Source organism: Xyrauchen texanus, chromosome 46 (genome assembly GCF_025860055.1).
Source record: "Xyrauchen texanus isolate HMW12.3.18 chromosome 46, RBS_HiC_50CHRs, whole genome shotgun sequence".
Lineage (NCBI taxonomy): Eukaryota > Metazoa > Chordata > Actinopteri > Cypriniformes > Catostomidae > Xyrauchen > Xyrauchen texanus.
The window spans coordinates 9,319,797-9,343,609 of record NC_068321.1 but is presented as its reverse complement, the minus strand read 5'-3'; the positions used below and the strand labels follow the sequence as shown (position 1 = coordinate 9,343,609).

Sequence of the window (23,813 nt, the reverse complement as noted above, 5' to 3'; positions counted from 1 at the left end):
TTTCCACTTTCACATTCTTCTTTTGTTTTTGGCAATTCACATTCTTCATGCATATTGGCGGCACCTACTGGGCAGGGAGAATTTATAGTAAAAAAAAATATATTAATATTAATCTGTTTCTCACCCACACCTATCATATGTGATAGATATAGATTTAACCACTACAGCAGTATAGATTAAATTTATGCAGACTTTATGTGCTTATTGGACCTTCAAAGTTCTGGCAACCATTCACTTGCATTTTTGGGTGAACTATCCTTCTATGATTTACCTGAATTCCTCCTAGATTCTATCTATAAAAATAATTACATCTATCCATTATAACTACAAAAAACATATATGGAAAACAAATATCGATGTAGAATTGTTTTCAAAACACTATTATATTATATAATAGGCCATGTAATATTTAAGAAGCACAAATATTAAAATATTCTGGCAACCTTTCATTTGAAGCGGGCCACTTGAGAAGTCCCTATGGTATGAACTATTTTAATTTTTTTAACAAAAAAGTTGTATTAAAAGTTTATAGAGCACAAAACACAGACATACATAAAGAATATGATCTTTATTTCCATATTTATAAAAAAAAAATTCTTTAAGATAGATAGATATATGAATTGTTAATCAAGGACAGCTTGTAATAATACTACTACTAATAATAAATGTAATATAATAATAATAGGATGTAATTTCAATGACAAGGACATTGATTATAGCATTTTATGTGGCCATAGCCACAATGCTATAATATAGTACCACATTCAAATATTCTGCATACTAACCTGTATGATATTGCAAGCAACTCTCAATGCTACTGAGCAAGTAAGCATCAACAGCTAGAAATTCTAAATAGCCTCCTTATCCTAAACACTGGACTGTCACAATTTATCAAACACTTTGTACCCTTTAATTATGTAAAATAATAAAGTTTGTCTGTTCCCATGTAAAATACTCTATTTCATTCCTAGATGCATGATTGTCCGGTACGGTCCTGGGCCTCCCCAAATTCCCCTTCAAAACATATATTTAATGGAGGAAATAAAATAAAATAAAGAAAAAGAGAGAAAAAAAGGATGTCAGGCTTCGTATCAACTGATATGATGGTATTAAAAATAGTCAGTATGCGATGAGTACTCACTTGAGAAGTCCATGCCAATAGAGATGAGGCATCACATCGGCTTTCATGTGGTACATGATCCTGCTCTCTTTACTCTGGTCCACAGGGAAGGTCTCCAGGGGTTGCCCGTCGTAATCAAATTCTGCCAAGATGACCGTGTTGTAGCTTGTAACCAGAGGGCAAGATGTGTAGCCATTATACTGTGGAATTAAGTGTTTCACAATTTTACATCATACTGGTCATAATGGCTACTGTAGTGATGCAAAATCTCTTACAATAAAAAAATTAATATTAACCCAATTGTTAAAATGGTACCCATGTATGCATTTTAGGGTTAATAGAAGTGGCATTTTATTGATAATCAATTATGATTTTATATACATATATAATATATATATTGATGTAAATGTGAATGTACTTATTTTTGTGAAGTGAAATAAGGAAAATGTGATATAATATAATTTACACACACTCACACTGTGTGTGTGTGTGTGTGTGTATATATATATACACACATACACACACACACACCGATCAGCCACAAAATTAAAACCACCTGCCTAATATTGTGTAGGTCCCCCTTGTGCCTCCAAAACAGCGCCAACACACAATAGCATTCTGAGAGGATATTCTTCTCACCACAATTTTACAGAGTGATTTTCTGAGTTACCGTAGACTTTGTCAGTTCGAAATAGTCTGGCCATTCTCTGTTGACCTCTCTCATCAACAAGGCGTTTCCATCTTCCATCGCTCACTGGATGGTTTTTAATTTTAGCACCATTCTGAGTAAATTCTAGGAGTGTTGAGTGTGAAAATTCCAGTAGATCAGCAGTTACAGAATACTCAAACCAGCCCATCTGGCACCAACAATCAATGTCACGGTCCAAATAACTGAGATCAAATTTTTCCCCATTCTGATGTACGATGTGAACATTAACTAAAGATCCTGACCCGTATCTGCATGGTTTTATGCACTGCTGCCACATGATTGGCTGATTAGATAATCACATGGATGATTGTTGGTGCCAGATGGGCTGGTTTGAGTATTTCTGTAAATGCTGATCTCCTGGGATTTTCACACACAACAGTCTCTAGAATTTACTCAGAATGGTACTAGTGAAAAATATTCCAGTGAGTGGCAGTTCTGCAGATGGAAATGCCTTGTTGATGAGAGAGGTCAAGACTAGAATGGCCAGACTAGTTTGAACTAACAAAGTCTACGGTAACTTAGAAAATCACTCTGTATAATTGTGGTGAGAAGAATATCATCTCAGAATGCTACTCTGAGATGCGGGTTGGCGGTGTTTTGGCGGCACAAGTGGGAACTACACAATATTAGGTAGGTGGTTTTAATTTCGTGGCTGATCAGTGTATTTACACTGGTTAACTGCAGCTTATTGTCAAACATACTATCTTATCTGGCTTCTGTTTCTTCAGAATTCTGCTGACAGTTCGGTCAAGCACTGCAGACTGTGCGGCTGGAGATAAATAATCACAGATATAATTTCAGTAAAACAAGATACTGTGTTGACACCTGTCTCACCAGACAAATCAGCTCAAATCAACAGCAAATTGAAAATCGGCTCACAATTAGCAACTAATTAAGGGTGGAAAGAGAGTAAGACAGGTTCTTAATGTGTTAGATTATTAGTGATAATTAGGACGTAAAGGTTTAATGAGCTGGGACTTCTCAAAAACATCTACCTCCTTTCCACAGATAAACCCTTGATAATTCTAAACGTTCCAACCAAAACAAAATGGCTTTGTGATTTAAACAAGGTAAACAATGTAAAATAATAGTTTTTTAGGTTTCTTACCAACTGCTGCTGCCGTTTTGGATGTGGGTAGGTTGGTGCAGTCTCCAATACCAAAAACATTGGAGTACTTCATATGCTGAAGGGTGTCCTTATTTATATCTAGCCAGCCGCCTGCATCCTCTAGCGAAGATCCTTTTAGCACGGGAGGTGGTCCCATCGGAGGGGTAACGTGGAGTAACTCGTACTATGACAAAGAGGAAGGGTAGCGAGATTCTCAATTTACAGCAAACAAAACAGAAGATTGTTTTTTTTATTTATTTATTTTATTACATTTTTTCAAAATGTAACAATAGTTACCTCTAAAACATTTGTTTCTCCAGGTTTGTCAAGATTCTCAAAAACTGCCTCCTGTTTGTCGCCCCGGACCTCAATGAGGTTTTGTCTGAGGTTTACATTAAGATCACGACTCTTCACAATCTCCCACAAGGCATCTGCATATTTCTTGACCCCAAAGAGCACCGGCAAGGCGGTATTGAAAATAATGTTGGCTTTGGACCTTTTTCCTGTCTTAAATAAAAAAAAATATATATTTTTTAGTATTCTGAAAAACTACTTATAATTTCAGACATACAAAGGACTGGTGCAGTTATTCACAACCATGGTACAGTACAAGTATTAAACGTTAATACTATTGTACTTTGATATACAGTATGTAGTGTAACATGGCACTGATTATTACCATATTCACATAAACATGTCTGAAAAACATGGTATTACTATGATACATCAAAAACATAATATTACCATGACACATAGAAAAAATCATTTGTATTAGTATTTCCATAGTTCATGTGCAAAAAAAAACATAGTATTATAATGACATGGCAAACAAACGTGGTATTACCATGATACATCAAAAACATATTTTCCCTTACGACTCGGTACACTTGACATTGCGTCACTAAGCTGATTCACATGGGGAGTGTCCTTCTACACAACCTAGTTAAAACCTCTCTACAATAACGACAATTCTAATTTTGGCTTTGGTGTTTGAGCCCCGCCTTTTTAGGCACAAAGCTATCCGCTATAAAAACGGACACGCAAACACCATTCCTCAGAATTTTCTTCGACGACAGTAATTCCTCTCATTTAGAAGCCCTCTATAGACAAGGAGGCACAGCGGGGCCGCAAGGTCGAGCAGAATAAATTTAAGGTGGACCTCATGCTGGCGCATGCCCCGCGAGCCCCTCAATCTCCATGTACTGCATCTATATCAGTGGATGACGCTTCCCCCAGCGAGGGCGAGGAACGTACACGCGCCACTGAAATGGAGATGCTTCATGTCCTTTCAAGGGTGGTCGAAGAGCTTAGTCTCAAGTAATCTCCAGAGAAACCTAAAAAATTACGCCTTGATGAATGGTTTGTGCAGTCCAGACACCGTCATGTGACCACATTCCGCAGACCTGCCCCACTCTTCCCGGAAGTTCATAACGACTGACAAAATCCTGGCAGGCACCCTATTCAGCTTGCTCATGTAGCGATTCCACTCTTCTAAATAAAGTGGACCACGTGGAAGACAAAAGTTATGCCCAACTACCCCCCTGAAAGAGGCATTAGAGGCACATCTCTGCCTGACGTGTAGCATCTTTCTTAGCCATGTCAACTAACGTCTGCACTGGGTGGACAAGCAGTGGCGGCCAAATTGGTTCAGCACTCCGCCTGATGACGGTGCTCCAAGTTTTACAAGCTACGCTCCTCAAACAAATGGACGAGCAAGGCTATGATCCAAAGACTTTCAAAGAGTTCCGCACTGCTACGGACTTAGCGCTGCGAGCCACGAAAGTCACTGCACAAGTCAATGAGCAACCTGGTGTTTTCTGATCTTCACATCTGGCTGACCATTACAGAAATGCATGATGCGGGAAAAGCCACTTTATTTGATGCTCCGGTGTCTCCAGCGGCCCTTTTCAGAGGCTCTGTGGATAGATTTGCTGGGCGCTACATCACGACTCAGCAACACCCACAGGCTATGTGACATTTTATGCCGAAACGGAGCAGTAATTCATCACAACCAGCTCGCTCACGCTCCGTCTCAGGCCAGAGAGCGGCTAAAAAAAACACAACAGCTGCCTCAAGGACTTTAACCAAATGTCACTGCCAAGGTTAAAGTCCTTTATTTTAGTCTTTCTCTGGCTCCCCGCAGGTTCATGAAATGTATCAATTCAGCACTCGCCCCATTGAAAATGAATGGTGTGCCTGTTTTGAATTACCTCAGCAATTGGTTATTACTAGCCAATCAGAGGCATGACTGATCAAATATAGAGACTTTCTTCTTTGCCATATGGCAAATATGGTCTAATGTCAACTGGGCAAAAGCAAACTATTCCCTAGCCAGTAAATCTTCTTTTTATGAGTTCATGCGTGCGCACCTCATGAAGAGCGCATGCAGACTATTCTTCAGTGTCTGTTTCAGTTCAAACTGAAAAAACATTACCACTGAAGTTATTTTATTTTCATGCACATCGCGGTGACTCACCACTGTTTGGCTGCTCTAGCACCATGGACAGCACCAGCCTTCTACCAACTGGGTAACATTTTCAGAAGGAAAGTGCTGACCACAAATGCATCCAACACAGGTTGTGGTGCAGTGTGTAATGGACGCCTGACAAATGGCCGTGACATGTCAACTAGGGATTTCACTATGTGAATTTTGATGGCATCATTATTGTCTGATAAAAAAAAAAAATCACGATTTTTACTATTATCTGCAAATGTACCTATTATGCAACAATAATAACCTCCACAAACATATCACAACTTAAGTTTTATTTCAACATTCGTTAGGACATGTAGTTAACCTATATATTCCTACTTTTAACTGAAACAAGTAGGTAAATTACTTGTATTTAAGTAGGTGCAATCTTCCCTCTGACAACAAAACGTACTGTACCTTTTCAACAAAAATGTATACCCTTTCAATAAATAAAAATACAATTAAATATAAATTAAAAATAAATAACCCCCCCAAAAAACAACTATAACTTAAACCACGTGTTTAAAATAAAACGGTGTCAGGCTATGAGAACCTTCTTTATATATTCAGTATTCAAATGATCAGCCGGATAATCACAGCACTTTTACGCTCACTGAAATCTTATTCAAGACACACAGTTTCAATTCAGAGTTTGACTTTGCCAAAAAGTAAGGAGTACACTACATATAATATTTACTGTGTTTGTAAAATTCATGAATCTCTGGATGGTGATCCCGCAGTTGCTGGCACTTTTCGTCTGCACGTTTTGCATACTGGATACACGTCTTCAACAACTCCTGTCATTTTTTAGATAGCCAAAATGCTCCCAAATAGCTGATTTAATTAACTTCTTCAGCGGATACAACTCCAGGAGATCACGTTGTTTCGCCGTGTTTTCATTTTCAGAGTTTCACGTCCGCTGAAAATTCACATTCTGCACAAGCCCCCGCCTTACCTAGACAATCACCTCGTGAACTCCGTTACCATAGTAACAGCCTCACAGACCAGCCAGACAGAGGGCAGAGCACATGCGTGACGCAAGTAGTTAGACCCACACTGAAAGACTCATTTTCAGTAAAACAAATTTGTATAGATAACATGGTTGTTTTTTCTGTTTTTTTAGCCGTAGCTTCTAAATTATTATGGTTTAATAACCGTAACAATTTTAATTGTGGTTAATTGTGAAATCGGGTAATCGTGATATCCCTAATGTCAACCGCCTCTAGGTACTGGCTGTCTTTCTAGCTTTGAGAGCTTTTCATTCCGATTTTGTGAATGCATTTTAACCATTGTGTTCCCAAAGTTACAAAGTTAAACGTCCTTTCCGACTGTGTTCGTGAAGAGGTTAACCTGACCATGAGGGTCATTCACTCTCATACTCATGTCGGTCGCTGTCCCGCGGGACTGCAGCGTCATGTTTCCTCTCTGGAAGGTTATGTTGTGTAGTGTGGCATGATGGGACTCTGTTCCCATATGCATCAGCTTAGTGACGCAATGTCAAGTGTACTGAGTTGCAAGAGAACGTCTCTGTTACCTATGAAACCTTGGTTCCATGAGATGAGGGGAATGAGACATTGCGTAAGCTGGCCGAACTACAAGCCTCAGAGTTCTTTGAGGTGAAAGCGATGCACTCTTTGTCCCTCAGTCAGAAAATTCTGAGGAATGGTGTTTGCGTGCCCGCTTTTATAGCTGACAGCTTCGCACCTTAAAGGGCGGGGTTCAAACACCATAGCCAATATTAGAATTACCGAATATAGGTCCTGGAGAATGACACTCCCCATATGCATCAGCTTAGTGATGCAATGTTTCATTCCCCTCATCTCAGGGAACCGAGTTTACACATGTAGCCGTGACAATTACCATGACAAATAGAAAAAATTATGTATTAGCATTTCCATAGATCATGTGCAAAAAAACAGTATCATCATGATATGTCAAACAAACATGATATTACCATGATACAGGTTTAAAAAAAACATAGTATTTCCATAGTTCATTTCCAAAAACACCCATAGTATTACCATGATATGTCAAAAAACATGCTATTACCATGTTAAATGTCCAAAAAATATGGTAATTCTATAGTTCATGTCTGACAACCCATGGTATTATCATATGTAAAACAAACATGGTATTACCATGATATACAGTGTCCAAAATACAAAGCATTTCTATAGTCCAACACATGTGGAACTACCATGATATAAAAAAAACATGGTATTACCATGATATATTTCCTAATTACATAGTACTTCTATAATTCATGTCCAAAACATCCATAGTATTACCATGATACGTTAAAAAAAATGATAAAAATATATTATCATATATGTCCAAAAAACATAATATTTCCATAGTTCATGAGAAAATGACTCGGATACTTCAAACAAACATGGCATTACCATGATATATGTCCAAAGTACATAGAACTTCTATAGATCATGTCCAAAACACCCATAGTATTACCATGATATGTAAAAAAAAGTGTTTTACCATGATATATTTCCAAAAAGCATGGTATTCTTATAGTTCATGTAAAAAACAAAGAAGGATAGTATTACCATGATGTGTCAAACAAATATGGTATTACCAGGATAGGTCAAAACAACATGGTATTACATGTTATATGTCCAAAAAACATGGTATATCCATAGTTCATGTCCGACAAGCCCATGGTATTACCGTGATACATCAAACAAAAATGCTATTACCATGATATATGTCCAAAAAACTAAATATTTCCATTGTTCATGTCCGACAAACCCATGGTATTAACAGAATACCTAAAAAAACATGCAAATACCATGAGATATGTAAAAAAAAATATAAAGAAAATAAAACAAAATGGTATTTCCATGCTATATGTCCAAAAAACATAGTTCTAAAGTTCATGTCCTACAAGCCCATGGTATTTAGGGCTGGACGATATGGCAAAAAAACTAAATCTTGTTTTTTTTTTTCAAACTTAAGGAAGATTCTCGATTCGATTTTCCTACATTTAAAGGTATTTTTCCAAAAAGTTACTCCAACAAGATTCAAGTAACATGTTCCTTATTAGAATGCAAGGCAATCTGGTTAGAAAATGTTTTTTCATTATAGAAAACAAAGGTGTGTGACAGAAATGCACAAAAAAGTGATAAACACAGAAAATTGTCAACAGCGTAAAAGTAAAATACATTTAAATCAAATTTATTTAAAATAGCACTGATGTTCAGAAATAATAGTATAAAATAAGAAAACTACAAAATACCTCATAGCCAAATTAGGTTTTATTTTTCATCCAAATCAAGTCCATCTAGAAAGTTGTCTAGAAATCAGAATCTAGAAATAGTCATGTTTGACTTGAAAGTATTTTAGTATATCAATCAATTTGTATGTATAACCATAAATACCTGCATATAGCATCCAGATATCAGAACAATTTCAGTGTTGTTGAAAATGCAAGAAGCAAAAAGCTCAGTTTAAAATAATGACGCCGGTCAGTGCTGTGAGCATGCAGCGCCATCTGCTGAGCAGAGCAGCAAAATGAAATTATATCGCTGTTGGTCAAAACGAACACTTTGCTTCCTAAATGTTGCCTATAAATGCAGTACATTTGAAACATGTCACAGAATAAGGCAGTAATTAGCGATCTATCTGAATCATCATGGTAAAAGGCGATGTTGATGATTCTCCCATTTATAGCCTACCCATTATATGATTTGATATGAAGAACCAATAACTGTCACATATGTTCTAACACATATTATACACATATACATTTCTGTTGACATCTCAGAAAATGTAGCTTAGTGCTTCATGAATTACACAGCTTTCACAGAACATAGATATTGTTTGAATAAGCCAGTGTAAACATGCACGATGGAAGAAGTCTACCTACAATCACAATGTACACTTTTATGTCAGTCTCCGTGTTGTTAACCTATGTTACGTTGGTAAGGATTAATGCATATAGTACATAATATTTATGCATCAAATTATGGTCATAACCAACTTTTAGGGACTTCACTGGGATTTACAATTCACAATGAATGTTTAAATCAAGCCATTTGAAACTAAATACCTTTCTCAGGAAGGCATCAGAGAGATACATGATTTTTTGAGGAGCTCCTCCACATTTGACGGGAGTGTTTGGGAAAGTAAACACAGCATTGCCCTCCTTGAAGTTCTTTAAGGCATTCCATGTCTTTTCCACCGTTTGCAGAGAGTAGTTTGAACCAATTTTGGGATGTTCAAAGCCTTCTGGCAGGCCCTTGATCTGTAATTAAAAGAAGAAAATCTATAAGACTAACTGAAAATAAAATCCTATCATGACATAGATGGAGCATATGTATCGCTAATCAGAGGTGGGTAGTAAAGTGCTACATTTACTCTGTAACATTTACTTGAGTAGCATTTTGGGAGAAAATGTACTTTTAGAGTAGGTTTAAAAGTGGGTACATTTTACGCTCACTGAAGTAAGTTTTTAATGAGTTTAAGTTTTTTCTTTACAATGGGCGGCATTCCTGTCGTTACATTACTGAGTTTAGTTTGAATTAATGTGTAATTTATTGGGAGATTATTGAATGGGACTTTTACAACAGCGGAAGTTCACACAGCCCCAACTTAAGGCAGCACTCTGAGGTAAGCTGTGGCTCTAATGATAACGCAGGATTTTCTGCGACATGGTGATGGTCATTTTCAAGGTGAATCTGTAAATATGGGCTCTTCGGTAGGTGACATCAGTTTTTAAGTGTACATTTTTAAATCTGCGGCAGTATATCAGTGCGCTTTGTTCTGCATGTCAAAAGCAGTATTTTCACATTTACCCTGAGCCCTCGCAGGTGTACTGGAAACCATCACAGCTACTTCGGGCTGATTAACTGTATAAATCCATGTAAACATCCACGTTAAGTGTAATGCCTTTTGCTCTGCCAAACATGTAATTGACAACTGGAGCACGAACAGACAGCATTTCCGTATGTGGTGTCCTAAGAAGGCTGCGTAGACTGTGTTTAGGGAACGGCGGTACTGCTGTACAGAACTAATTATCTAAATTATTTAGACAAAGAAAACTGTAACTACACTGGAATAAGAACTAAAAGCTATAAAATACAGAAAGTAGGCATTAATAAAACATGATCTTGCTTTGATTTATATTTCAGCATTATATATAATGTCCCTGTGGGACATTGCTCACGTTTTCACCGTAATAATTACTAGAAAGGTTTCTAAACCTCTCTTCTTATTGACAAATTCATCCAGATCTGACAAGAGCCCTTAAAGGGATAGTTCCCCAAAAAAATTTAAATTCTCTCATCATTTACTAACCCTCATGCCATCCCTGATGTGTATGACTTACTTTCTTCTGCTGAAAACAAATGACTTTTTTTTTTTAAGAATTTCTTTTTATCCATATAATGCAAGTATAATATAATCCATTTGGGTGCCAACATTTTAACGCTCACAAAAATCAGCAGTCAGCATAAAAGTAATCCATAAGACTCCAGTGTTTAAATAAATATCTTCAGAAGTGATGTGATAGGTGTGGATGAGAAACAATCACTTTCACATTCTTCTCTGCATATTGCCCACTGCTGGGCTGGGAGAAGAATGTCTAGTAAAAAATTACTTAAATATTGATCTGTTTCTCACCCACACCTATCATATCACTTCTGAATATATGGATTTAACTACAGTAGTATGGATTACTTTTATGATTATTTTGTGCTTTTCGCATTGTTTTTTTTATTTTTTTTATATATATAATTTATTGGAATGTGTTATTGTTTATTACTGCATGTTATTGTATGCATTGTGTTGTGTGTGATTGATGTTGTGCACTGGCCGTGTCATGTGGTCCAAGTCAAATTTCCCAGGAATGGGACAATAAAGTATAATAATAATAATACTGACCTACAGAGCTGAAATATTCTTCTAAATCATCATTTGAGTTCTTCAGAAGTCATAAATATATGGGATGGCATGAGGGTGAGTAAATGATGAGAGAATTTTCATTTTTGGGTGAACTATCCCTTTAAAGTGATAGCTCGGCTCAGCCATAATTTAATATTCCGTCATCATTTCTGTCATGTTGTTCCAAACTTGTGTGACCCTTTGTATTATGAGGAACACAAAATATGTTAGACAAAATGTTTGGGACAAACAGCCTCGGTCATCATTCACTTTCAAAATATAACGGCAAAAAAACACATTCACTGAAATTAAATTGTGACAAAGGCTAACATTCTGTCTAAAATAACCTTATTGTGTTCCATGGAAGAAAGAAAGTCATATGGATTTGGAACAACATGATGATGAATGATGACAGTATTTCCATTAATAATAATAAAATAATAATTTTATAATACATGTTAAATGTGTATTATGTAATGGAATATAGGGAGGTAATGTCCATTATGTCATTTGTGAAAGTAACGAGTTACTCACTACTTGAGTACTCTTTTAATTGGATACTTTCTTACTCTTGCTCAAGTAATTATTTATGTTAGTACTTTTACTTTTATTTGAGTAATTTATTTTAAAGTAATTGTACTTTTGCTTGAGTACAGTTTTTGGCTACTCTACCCACCTCTGTCTCTTTTCACAATTGATAAACCAATATCATTTTTATTCCTGGATTAACGTCATCTTGGGTCATTTTTTTATTCCATGTTTCACAATGTTAACACTTCACTCTGGGTTAGTCATTTATCATGGGTAGTGAGGTTTTGAGATTTCACACTGTGCATTTGTAAACCCTGGGTAAATATTCTAATTTGCATATATACAAGGTTAATTATGTATGACTGGACAAGTACATAACAGATGAGCATTCTTTTTTAATAACAAACAAATAGTTTCATATTTACTTGCATATACTCTATTTTGTTGGATATGGCACTGTCTAAATTTTATAAAACTTGAACTTTGATATAAAGTCTGCAAGACAAATATAATAAAACTCTGTACTGATGTGTCAATGCTCTATGGCACCACACCCAAATTGTTAAAACAAAACTACAAGAGCCAGGAATGTTTCCTTTTTAAAAAAATATTCCATGCATTACAACAGAGGTTTGATCACATCACAGAATAGCAGTTGAATGTTTATATAAATGGAATGACAATAAAAACAAATGCAATCAATCATAACTCACCTTTTCATAATGCAACTCAAGACCCAGAGCAACAATCAGATAGTCATAGGAAATCTGAGAGAAACGACAAATGAGAATTTCAATCATTGTAAAGTTAATCTAACAATATTAATACAATATTGTTAGTGGTAATGCAACACACCCATGTAACTTCATATCAACAATTATTCAAAAGAGACTTCAGAATTACACATGTTCATGGGTTCAATAAAATGTGCAATGTCATCATGTTATCATCACGATGACTTGTCATCAATTCATATTGTGCAATGATCACAACAGCACATTCCATTAAATGCTGAACTTCATCACAAATTTCAACACATGTAAGAGCAGGGCTCAATAAGTTAAGATTCAGATTTTTTTCACAGGCCCAACCAAAAATTAAAAGGATACATTTTATATTTATCTTTTAATTTTTATATGTGCCAGATTTTTTTTATTTATTTAATTACAGGTTTTCATAAAAAAAATATAATACATAAATAAATAAATAATACTTTTATTATGCAAAATATCTGGAATTGATATAGTTTATAATATGCAACTCCATTAAACAGGCTTAAATGCAGCAGCACTAAAATTATAAACACACTTTACTGACTGGTTTATAATATTCAACCCATTCTAACTGATTATTACAAGACTATCATGAATCATTCTCACAACTTTTAATAAAACCTCATCTTTTTTAGTCACCTAGATAACATCAGATTAAAATCATAGTAAGCACTGTTCCACGGACAATCTATATTATTGAGCCCTGAAAAGCATTTCTTTTTTCACGTTTTCAAAAAGACTCATTTTAATTGCTTGTTGTACTAATCCTATGCAGAAAGGAAAAAAAACCCTATTTCACAACACAGACAGCTAATACTCTAAGATACTTTAACCACAGATCTATTAGCCTAAATAATGTTCCATACCTTTTTCCCAGAGTCCATCCAAACAGTGTTGTTCTGAGAATCAAACTCTGCCACCTTTGACTTGACCCACATCACCCCTGAAGGTATAACACTAGCTGTTGATCGTCCAGAGGAGGCAACGTTTTTAGCCCCTGCACCAACTAATGTCCATATAGGTTGATAGTAATGCATCTGGTATGGAGGGAAAAGTAAATTATATACTAATGTTTAAAAAGATAGTTTGCCTAAATATAAGGATTTTGTCATCATGTACATCTCCTTTTGTGTTTCATGGAAGATAGAAAGTCATACAAGTTTGGAACAACATGGGGGTTAGTAAATTAAGACAGAATTGACATGTGTAAGTAAACTATCCCTTTAATGAGGGAAACAAGAAGTAACTGCAAGCTATAGAGAAAAATGTTTGATTTTATGGAATGTATAATGAGCCAATAAACTGAACTTCATCTTTAAATTTGTAATGTTGTAAAACAATGTAAAGTACATGTAGGCAATATGTTTGTATGTAAGTGTACTGTATATATATATATATATTTATTTATTTATTTATTAGGGCTGTTGTTTTAACACGTTAATTCAGTGTGATACATTTTTGTTTAAAATAACGCGTTAAAAAAATGTACGTGGTTAATCTCAATGCCCCTGACCGTAATAAGGAAGATTCCTGAGAAATACAAGCTTGTAGTACCACCTGTTTACTCCAGAGGGCAGTAAGTGGCGGCGGCAGCAGATTTTGCCGGGGCTTCAGCCCCGAATGTTTTGAGTGTAGCCCCAAATGTATTTTGAAAAGTTGACTGACAAATATGAAACCGGACAAAAACCTATGTAAACCTCCGAAATCATAAGATGCCTTATTTAATTGTGCTTTGGCTTTGCACATACTGCATACAGCCTGTAAAAATAGACATAGGCATAATCTAGTCTATAGAATAAGTTGACATCAACTAACGTTACTTAGTGGCGAGTTAACAGCAGATAGCAGGAAAGACAGCAAAAATGAAGCAAATGAGGCTTTGGGGATTTTTCCGAAAGAAGTCAGTGGGTAAGAATTCACATTTGTTTTTGTCCTTAAAGTCTGAAGATCATCATCTAGCTGGCTTTCACCCACAGTAGGCTAAACCTCAAGAGGTCCACTACGACTGTCTTTACATGTTGTAGCCTCCTTGTATGTATTGACACAATTTGGTAGCTCATTTGTTAGCGCATCCACCTCTCACGCCGGAGACCGCGGATCGGAGTGTAATTTTCTTGTTTATCAGGTGTTGTTTTCGCTAAGGATAACCAATAAGCATTAGCATAAAATGTATGTGTGACTTGTTTTGTGATATTAGTTTGTAGTAAATATACACTTTGATTTGATTAAATGGTTTTGTAGAGTGTAGCAAAGATGAGCAACAGACTGAGGAGCAGCAGCAGCAGCTGTGCCAGAATCAGGCATGGAAACTGGTAACAATTAATAAGTCACTTTACTTTAGAGAAAGTTAAAAGTGAAACATTGTTTATCCCAGTGATCCTAATGAAAGGATTTTAACAGATTAATTATTCTCATAGAGATGATGAGAATTATATACAGTTCGATGCCATGGTGTGTCAATGAACTTAGACTAAAGTCATTCATGTATTGCTTTAACTTAGGATCTTATACATCATTTTGACTATTTATGTCAAAAAATATAAATTATTTATATTCAATAATTTTTTACCTCACTTTACTCACTATAATATAACTCTTTTGTGATGACTTTATGGTAATGTACATGACAATTCAAGAATCATGAAAGATCTAAGGGCAATCCCACTGATCTGCTCTTCCCAATACATTTTCTTCAGTGGTATTGGTCTACAATTTGAAATATGTAGCACTTGATGAATTAGTTGTTTGAAGCTGATTTGCAATAAGTTATGTGCTGTATCTGTTCTTTTGCATCACAGATGATTCAGGGAGGAGAGAGGATGTTGAGGATAGTACTAGAGTGGAAGATTTAGGAACTGTAGAAACAGGCCCAGCAAGAGCAAAACTCAAAGAATACCCTCTCACCAGCTCTGGACTACAGAGAAGTGGTTGCTAGTGTGAAAATAAAATTGTCTGGGCTAAGCCCCGGATGTCCTTCAATGCTGGAAACGCCTCTGATGGTAGTACACAATACATTGTATTCTAAAGCCGCTTTTTGCCTTATCAATGAATAACTCTTCTGCCACAAGAATGTAATACATTTTAATTATGTAAATATACACTCACCTAAAGGATTATTAGGAACACCTGTTCAATTTCTCATTAATGCAATTATCTAATCAACCAATCACATGGCAGTTGCTTCAATGCATTTAGGGGTGTGGTCCTGGTCAAGACAATCTCCTGAACTCCAAACTGAATGTCAGAATGGGAAAGAAAGGTGATTTAAGCAATTTTGAGCGTGGCATGGTTGTTGGTGCCAGACGCGCCGGTCTGAGTATTTCACAATCTGCTCAGTTACTGGGATTTTCACGCACAACCATTTCTAGGGTTTACAAAGAATGGTGTGAAAAGGGAAAAACATCCAGTATGCGGCAGTCCTGTGGGCGAAAATGCCTTGTTGATGCTAGAGGTCAGAGGAGAATGGGCCGCCTGATTCAAGCTGATAGAAGAGCAACTTTGCCTGAAATAACCACTCGTTACAACCGAGGTATGCAGCAAAGCATTTGTGAAGTCACAACACGCACAACCTTGAGGCGGATATGCTACAACAGCAGAAGACCCCACCGGGTACCACTCATCTCCACTACAAATAGGAAAAAGAGGCTACAATTTGCAAGAGCTCACCAAAATTGGACAGTTGAAGACTGTAAAAATGTTGCCTGGTCTGATGAGTCTCGATTTCTGTTGAGACATTCAGATGGTAGAGTCAGAATTTGGCGTAAACAGAATGAGAACATGGATCCATCATGCCTTGTTACCACTGTGCAGGCTGGTGGTGGTGGTGTAATGGTGTGGGGGATGTTTTCTTGGCACACTTTAGGCCCCTTAGTGCCAATTGTGCATCGTTTAAATGCCACGGCCTACCTGAGCATTGTTTCTGACCATGTCCATCCCTTTATGGCCACCATGTACCCATCCTCTGATGGCTACTTCCAGCAGGATAATGCACCATGTCACAAAGCTCGAATCATTTCAAATTGGTTTCTTGAACATGACAATGAGTTCACTGTACTAAAATTGCCCCCACAGTCACCAGATCTCAACCCAATAGAGCATCTTTGGGATGTGATGGAACGGGAGCTTCGTGCCCTGGATGTGCATCCCACAAATCTCCATCAACTGCAAGATGCTATCCTATCAATATGTGCCAACATTTCTAAAGAATGCTTTCAGCACCTTGTTGAATCAATGCCACGTAGAATTAAGGCAGTTCTGAAGGCGAAAGGGGGTCAAACACAGTATTAGTATGGTGTTCCTAATAATCCTTTAGGTGAGTGTATATATATATAATTTTTTGATATTTAAAGATAACTGTGTATAATTATTTCATCATTATATATTGAATTATTGTTATATGAGGGGCTTTCTCAGCAAATATTTGTATATGCGATTAATTATTCCAGACACCATGTAATTAATTCGATTACAAATTTTAATCGATTGACAGCCCTAATATATATATATATATATATATAAATAAAAAAGAGAGAGAGAGAGAGAGAGAGAGAGAGAGAGAGAGAGAGAGAGAGAGAGCGAGTTCTGTGCAAAAGTTTTAGGCACTTGTGAAAAATGTTGCATAATGAGGATGTCTTTCATTTATCACTGAATGACATACAAAGTCCAGTAAACATAAAAAAGCTATATAAATTTAACTTTGCCTTTAAAAGAGCACCAATTCTCCTAAGTACACCTGGACACAGTTTTACTTGGTTGTTGGCTGATAGGATGTTCCAAGCTTCTTGAAGAATTCACCACAGTTCTTCTGTCTATTTAGGCTGTCTCAATTGCTTCTGTCTCTTTATGTAATCTCAGACAGACACGGTGTTCATTGGGGGCCTTTGTGGGGGACATAACATCTGTTGCAGGGCTCCCTGTTCTTCTATTCTAATCTTTTCTATTTGCAAAAGTAATGTTTGGAGTCTAACATTTATATTTCCTATTATCACACTAAAGCTGAAATTATACATAATTATCTTAAGATAAATGTGCCTAAGACTTTTGCACAGTACTGTGTGTGTGTATAAATGTATATACACACACACATATGTGTGTGTGTGTGTGTGTGTGTGTGTGTGTGTGTGTGTGTGTGTGTGAGCGTGTATTTATCACTTTGTGGGGACCAAATGTCCCCATAAGGATAGTAAAACCCGAAATTTTTGACCTTGTGGGGACATTTTGTCGGTCCCCATGAGGAAAACAGCTTATAAATCATACTAAATTATGTTTTTTGAAAATGTAAAAATGCAGAAAGTTTTCTGTGAGGGTTAGGTTTAGGGGTAGGGTTAGGTTTAGGGGATAGAATATAAAGTTTGTACAGTATAAAAACCATTATGTCTATGGAAAGTCCCCATAAAACATGGAAACACAACATGTGTGTGTGTGTGTGTGTGTGTAACTGTACACACATGCACTTAAAAGAGAACTTGTTAAACCTGATGTCTCAATAACAACCAGGCTAACAATGTAGGGGTCTCTAAAAGGGACAGTGCACCTAAAATAAATACTCTGTCATCATCAACTGACATTCAGTTCAACTGTCATTAACTGACAAAGCCGTGACTGAGATATTTTTTCCACACAGAAAATGCAGCATTAAAGTAGGCCGCATGATTGTGTGCTTTATTCTAAGTCTTCTCATTTTTATATTTTTGTTTAAAAAAGCATATTGATTTCACAAAATGTATGCCCCTCCAACAGTGTTTTTCACAACTGAAAATGGGGCATTTCAAAATGACCTCCATTACCATATACTTTGGAAAACAATGACGTTAGGAAATTGAAAACTCATAAGTGTGGGTGTGGCCTGAAACCATACAGAAATTATGATATTCACCAAAAATCTTCATCTCTGCCATAGCTCACAAATCTCACTTTTGCATGCATATTTTAAAACTTGGCATATTCAGACATGGCACACAAAGTCTGACATCAATCACACCAAATGCCATGGGTTCTTTTGTATCGCATAACTGAACACAATACGCCAAACATGAATATGCGGAAGCACAAATGAGATTTAATGGCTGCAGCAGAGGGGATGATTTTCAGTGAATAACAACCTAAATTTCGTTCTGTTCCTCACATAATGCTATCATATGACTTCAAAAGACTTGGAATGGAGTGGTAATCATATGGACTACTTTTATGCTTTTTTTTTCGTCCTTTTTGGACAAATCTTAAAATTTCTCCTTTTGAGTTCCACAAAACACAGAAGTAAAGTCATTTGATTTTGGAACAACATGAGGTTGCATGTTACAACTTTTTATTTTTGGATGAACTATTTCAAAAAGCTGTTTAAAAAACCTGACACAAAAGAAAAATTTGGCATACCTCACTGGGCTCCACGATGGCCACATTTTCCGCACCGACCTTTCTTTTCATACGTGCAGCCATTGCTATGCCACCGCTCCCACCACCGAGTACAAGAACTTTGTAGTGATCTTTAGAGGCCAACCCACAGCTTGTGTGAATTTGAGAGTGAATCATAGAGATAACTTTGCAGTACTGCCTCGACAGCAGCAGTTGTGGGTGTAGGGTGCCTGCCATGGCCTGGTCTTCTATTCGAAAACAAGAGGAGGGGAATATGTAAACATGTTACTGTGAAAAATAATCTATGCAACCACAGCAGTTTGGGCTGAGTATCCATACAGATTCCCCAATTTGATTTGATTCAGAAGTTCTCAATTTCATTCAGATACAATTTGATTTGTGATTCATTTGGGTATATATCAGTTTTGTCCATTTTGCTTACATATGAAATATTGTTTTTATCTGCTAATGAAATAAATAATTTTTGAAAAGAATCAATATCAGGATCATTGAGATGAAGATCGCAATTAATCAGAAAATACATAATTTTACTGAGACTATATAAAGCCATTAATTTTGAGCAATTAATTATATAAAAAAAGTGAAAAAATAATGCAATAAATCCTGCCCCCGACCAGTATGTAAATACCGTAATAAGGAATGTTCTTACTATCTGAGAAATTCAAGCTTGATTTATCATCTTGATGCAGTAGGGGACAGTCAGTGCACCAATGTGCACCTCGTCAAACCAACGAGCAGGCAGCAGCAGAGCCTTCCACAGATGACGCAATCTGGGGCTCAAAGAAAGCTGGACCGAGCTGGTATATCGAGAAACGTTTTTCAAAGTTTCAAACCATGTTTAAATTGGCACATCATCCTAAAAAGACAGGACTAGAGATCCTGAAAACTAGTGAGACGCGAAGCAACCAAAGTGATGCGCGCCAAAAGCATCCGTCTGGAGCACGAGTACATTTACCAATAACTAAAAATAGAGCAGAGGGACGTAGGCCAATAATAGGGTTATGTTCAATGATACGGAAATGATAAGCTCTTGTGCTCAAAGACAGCAACGAAGAGAGAAGAAAAAGCAATATTTTGACTTTTAAAGACACTTTTTATGCTTTAGACGTCTAAATGCTTTACTAGTCTGTTGCACAATATACTGTATGTATATGTATTTAATTGTATGAATTATAATATATATTATATTTATAATTATTTTAATTATTATATTCTAAATGACCTTTATTTTGGGGCCTTTCGCATGAAATATTGATTTGTGATTAATTGTGATGAATTCAATTAAAAATAGATTGACAGCATACTTTGTACGCAGCCCATACTTTGTAACAGCAGTGCATAGCATTTGCACCTTTTAAAGAATTGAAATGCATAAAAATAATGTGTAATTTATAAACACAAAGAAAATAAGTCTTTTGCATTTATACTTTAGTCAGAGTTTTCATTTTGTTAGTTAAGTTTAATAGTCACAAGCCCTTTATTCATGCTCATAAAGGTTACTAGCCGGTCATTTATGTTCATAGCTGATGGTTTTAGATGTTTTATAAGCTGTTGTGCCAAGGTCAACCCTGTTATAGACTGGTAGACCAATTTTCTAATGTGGTTAACCAATTTTCAAATTGCAGCATGAATTGGCTGACCAGCTTGGCCACACTGTAAGAAATGTTTTGTAAGTTAATCTAAAAAAATTGTGTTCATGTTGTTACATCTAAATTAATTGGGTTTACTAAAATAGAAATATTATGCAAGTAATTTATAAGGGTCAGATCAGGTAGAAATAGCTCCTTAAGCACATGTTCTCTTTTTTTACAGTTTCTCATAATAAATCATCAACAACTGCAAAAAATACAACATCTTAAAGCTTAAGTGAAGTACTACGATGAGAGGTAAAGATGTAGCCTTCTAAAATTCTCTTTGTTCTTATCTAGATTCTATATTATTATGTACTTTTGTTTTACATGGAATAAAGTTATTAAATGGAAGAAGAATACATTGAAAGACTGCTTACATGTATCTACTCGCCCTTCTGCTTTCAACACACTACTGTACGTAAAAGGAATTACTCACCTCTGTTCAACCCAACACAGAAATACAATGTAAAACTCCCACCCAACACATCCACATCAGGTAATCTAAAGCTGAGTCATGATACCTGGCACATTGGATGGCTGTGTCTCGAAACCTGTTAGGCTGTCTACCTAGACAGCATTTTTGGGGGGCATATGATGTAGTTAACTAGTGACATTGTCAACGAGTCTGATAAACAGAAAGTGTTTTAAACAGTATATCTAGTTAGCTCCCTACCTAGACATGAATAGGATTCTGGGATGCCATATCACTAGGTTTTGAGACACAACTAGGTTATATGTTCACAGAGAGCACAGCCAATAACAAACAGTATAGGCATGTAAATACAGTCTGTCTTGCCTCATGAGACATGTCTAGAAAATTGCATTGAAAATGCAGATCTCAATGACTGAACAGTGAGTTACAGGTTTGCAATCCATACGTGTGCATGTCATCATGTTGCAGCTCTATGCACATACGCAGTCAGATTGCAAATGTCTGTTATGTCGTTTCAAATTCACAAAAGGCTGTTCCTGTACATGATCCTCATTTTTGACACATATCGATACTTAAACTCAATGCACAGGTAAAATAAAGGCTTACCTCTACTTACCAGAGTCAATGTGTCGTGTATAATAGATATGCTGTTTCAACAATCAGTGATACTGGAACCGCTGCGGGTTTGTTTTCCTGGTTCGCCCAAGTTTATGTGGGGGTTATCCGTTTGCCAGTAACGTAACGCGATGATGTAATCAGTGTCTGTAAAAAAAAAAATAGATTATCGTAAGCCATGTCACTTTTTGCGGAAGTCCATTTTGAAATATGCAGCAACTTTGTTCGCACGTACACAACGAGAACCAAAATTATTCATTTTAAGCCGCGGTAATCGTCCAGAAGGTGTCATCATTGCACTTAGTTGTGCTCAACGTTAAAGCATTACTGAGTGAATTATAGAAGTACAAACACATACAAACTGGCTCAATTTAATTAGATTCAATTAAACAATGGACTCATTTTAAGCATTCCTTTCATCTCAGTTGTCATTGTAATACATTGGTAAGTATTTGGGCACTTACGCCACATGTATGAATTACATAAAAATAATATCAAGTGGCGATAGCACAAACACTCTTCAAACAAAACGATGCACATAAAGAAGACTGTTTTACATTATAAAACAATATATATACTGTACTGTTCAAATTAAGATAAATAAATAAGACGTATTTAGACACCTTCAGGTTGTCAAAAATGAAACATGTCCATTAAAGTGGTTGTAAACGTGTTGCAATGCAGAAAATGTTCCTTCTCCCTATCTAAGATATTACTGAAATAAGTGACTGAAATACCTCACCGGTCTCTGTGACAGCATTGTAAACAACAAACAAAAATGTGACAGAGGGACACATTTTTAGATCAGCTAATTAGAACGCTTCGATTCTGCCTGTCAATCATTTTTCCACGTTCTCATTGGCTGTGTCTCTTTGCTGCGTGCTAGGCAGAGAGAGTTGCGACAACGGAAGTTCTAAATGCTTGATCGTCACGTGATTCACGTAGACTTCAGATAGTTCCAGGAAGTGCTTTGGCGGGCATTTCAAACTGTTAGAGTGACAGAACTGCGATTTCTGGTAATCAGTTGTCAATAAATGCATTTATTTTATATATTTATGTAACACACCGACATATGTATGTAGCATGAGTATGTTGTTACAGCAATGTTGTTTTTTTAAAGATCAAATCAGCTAATATTTGAGGATTAGTGTTCAGCTTACCGTTATTTGCCTCAACTTATTTCAGGCTAGGGTTTCTGTTGCCTTTTATGTTACCTCATGTTCATTGTTTTCACTAATCTCATGGTAACTAATGTCATATTTATGACTTTTCAGATAGTACAGCGACAGGCTGGTGACAGGTGATTTCCAGCTCACGACCGCACAATGGGTCAATGAACTATTAACTATTAGCAGCAGTTACGTAAATGTAAAATTTAGTGAAATGAAGCTTATTGTTTACAATTCTTACAATTCTATATATAGTAATATAATTATTTATGTATTATAAATATTATATATCTAATGTATAATTCTTACAATACTTATTCATATACACAATATATTCAGCTTTAAAACAACTTAAGCATACTCGTATATAAACTGCCGTTCAAAAGTAATGAGGCTGAAAATTCAGCTTGGCATCACAGGAGTAAATTACATTTTAAAATACAATACTTTATCCAGCTCCAATCCTTGCCTAATCTGTTAGTTATCCAATAGCATCCCTTATCTCCTAATTTAATGAGTAATACTCAACTATAAGGTTTTAATTTACAAGTTATTTTTATTTAGATGTACTGATAATATACAGAATAAGATAATATTATTCTTTAAACGTCTCACCTTTTAAAAGTGCGTCGCAAACGGTTTGTTCTGCTGCATCTCTACGGCATTTCTCTGCTGCATGTGTTTGCTGCTACTTCCGGGAACTATTGAGAGGCTCCACGAGCCGTCATTGCTGTAAAAAAAAAACGTTCCATTGCAGTCAATGGAGTTGTCGCAACTCTCTCTCTATATGGCTCTGGTGCTAGGTAGGACGCGTCCTTGAAGGCTGCAGTATAGCGAGTACCCTCCTTTAAACGGAAACGGAACGTATCGTGGTTGCTATGACAGCACGCCACTCTTTAACAAGCGCTTTGAGTAAGAAGGGAACAAAGTAGGGGAGACCAGGGACAGTTGTAACACTTTTTGCAATTTTTCGCAATACATCAA

At 36.3% G+C, this 23,813-nt stretch overlaps 1 protein-coding gene across 3 annotated transcripts; it reads right to left on the bottom strand.

Moving 5' to 3' along the window:
• Window positions 1–560: 560 nt before the first annotated feature.
• On the bottom strand, window positions 561–22,413 carry LOC127638610 (sulfide:quinone oxidoreductase, mitochondrial-like). 3 transcript variants are annotated; one of them, XM_052120197.1, is made up of 11 exons: window positions 22,398–22,413; window positions 21,662–21,807; window positions 18,982–19,208; window positions 13,476–13,646; window positions 12,550–12,603; window positions 9,474–9,668; window positions 3,235–3,444; window positions 2,938–3,121; window positions 2,531–2,598; window positions 1,142–1,320; window positions 562–1,014 (listed from the first exon to the last, which is right to left on the bottom strand). In XM_052120197.1, the coding sequence occupies exons 3-11, from the start codon at window positions 19,195–19,197 to the stop codon at window positions 957–959; spliced, it is 1,335 nt and encodes a 444-aa protein (XP_051976157.1). In that variant the 5' UTR covers window positions 19,198–19,208; window positions 21,662–21,807; window positions 22,398–22,413; the 3' UTR covers window positions 562–956. The 3 variants fall into 3 exon arrangements, with proteins under 3 accessions (XP_051976158.1, XP_051976159.1, XP_051976157.1); XM_052120198.1 differs by lacking the exon at window positions 22,398–22,413 and having other exon boundaries at window positions 561–1,014; window positions 21,652–21,868; XM_052120199.1 differs by lacking the exon at window positions 22,398–22,413 and having other exon boundaries at window positions 561–1,014; window positions 18,982–19,205; window positions 21,662–21,868.
• Between the last annotated feature and the right edge of the window lie 1,400 nt (window positions 22,414–23,813).

What these genes read in the sequence shown, in the direction of transcription:
- LOC127638610 (XM_052120197.1), bottom strand. Translation starts at nt 19,197, where the DNA reads ATGGCAGGCACCCTACACCCACAACTGCTGCTGTCGAGGCAGTACTGC. An exon ending in TTGAGTTGCATTATGAAAAG is followed by an intron (nt 9,669 to 12,549) that starts GTGAGTTATGAT and finishes TTTTAATTACAG; the next exon opens with ATCAAGGGCCTGCCAGAAGG. An exon ending in AACAGAAGCCAGATAAGATA is followed by an intron (nt 1,321 to 2,530) that starts GTATGTTTGACA and finishes TTAATTCCACAG; the next exon opens with TATAATGGCTACACATCTTG.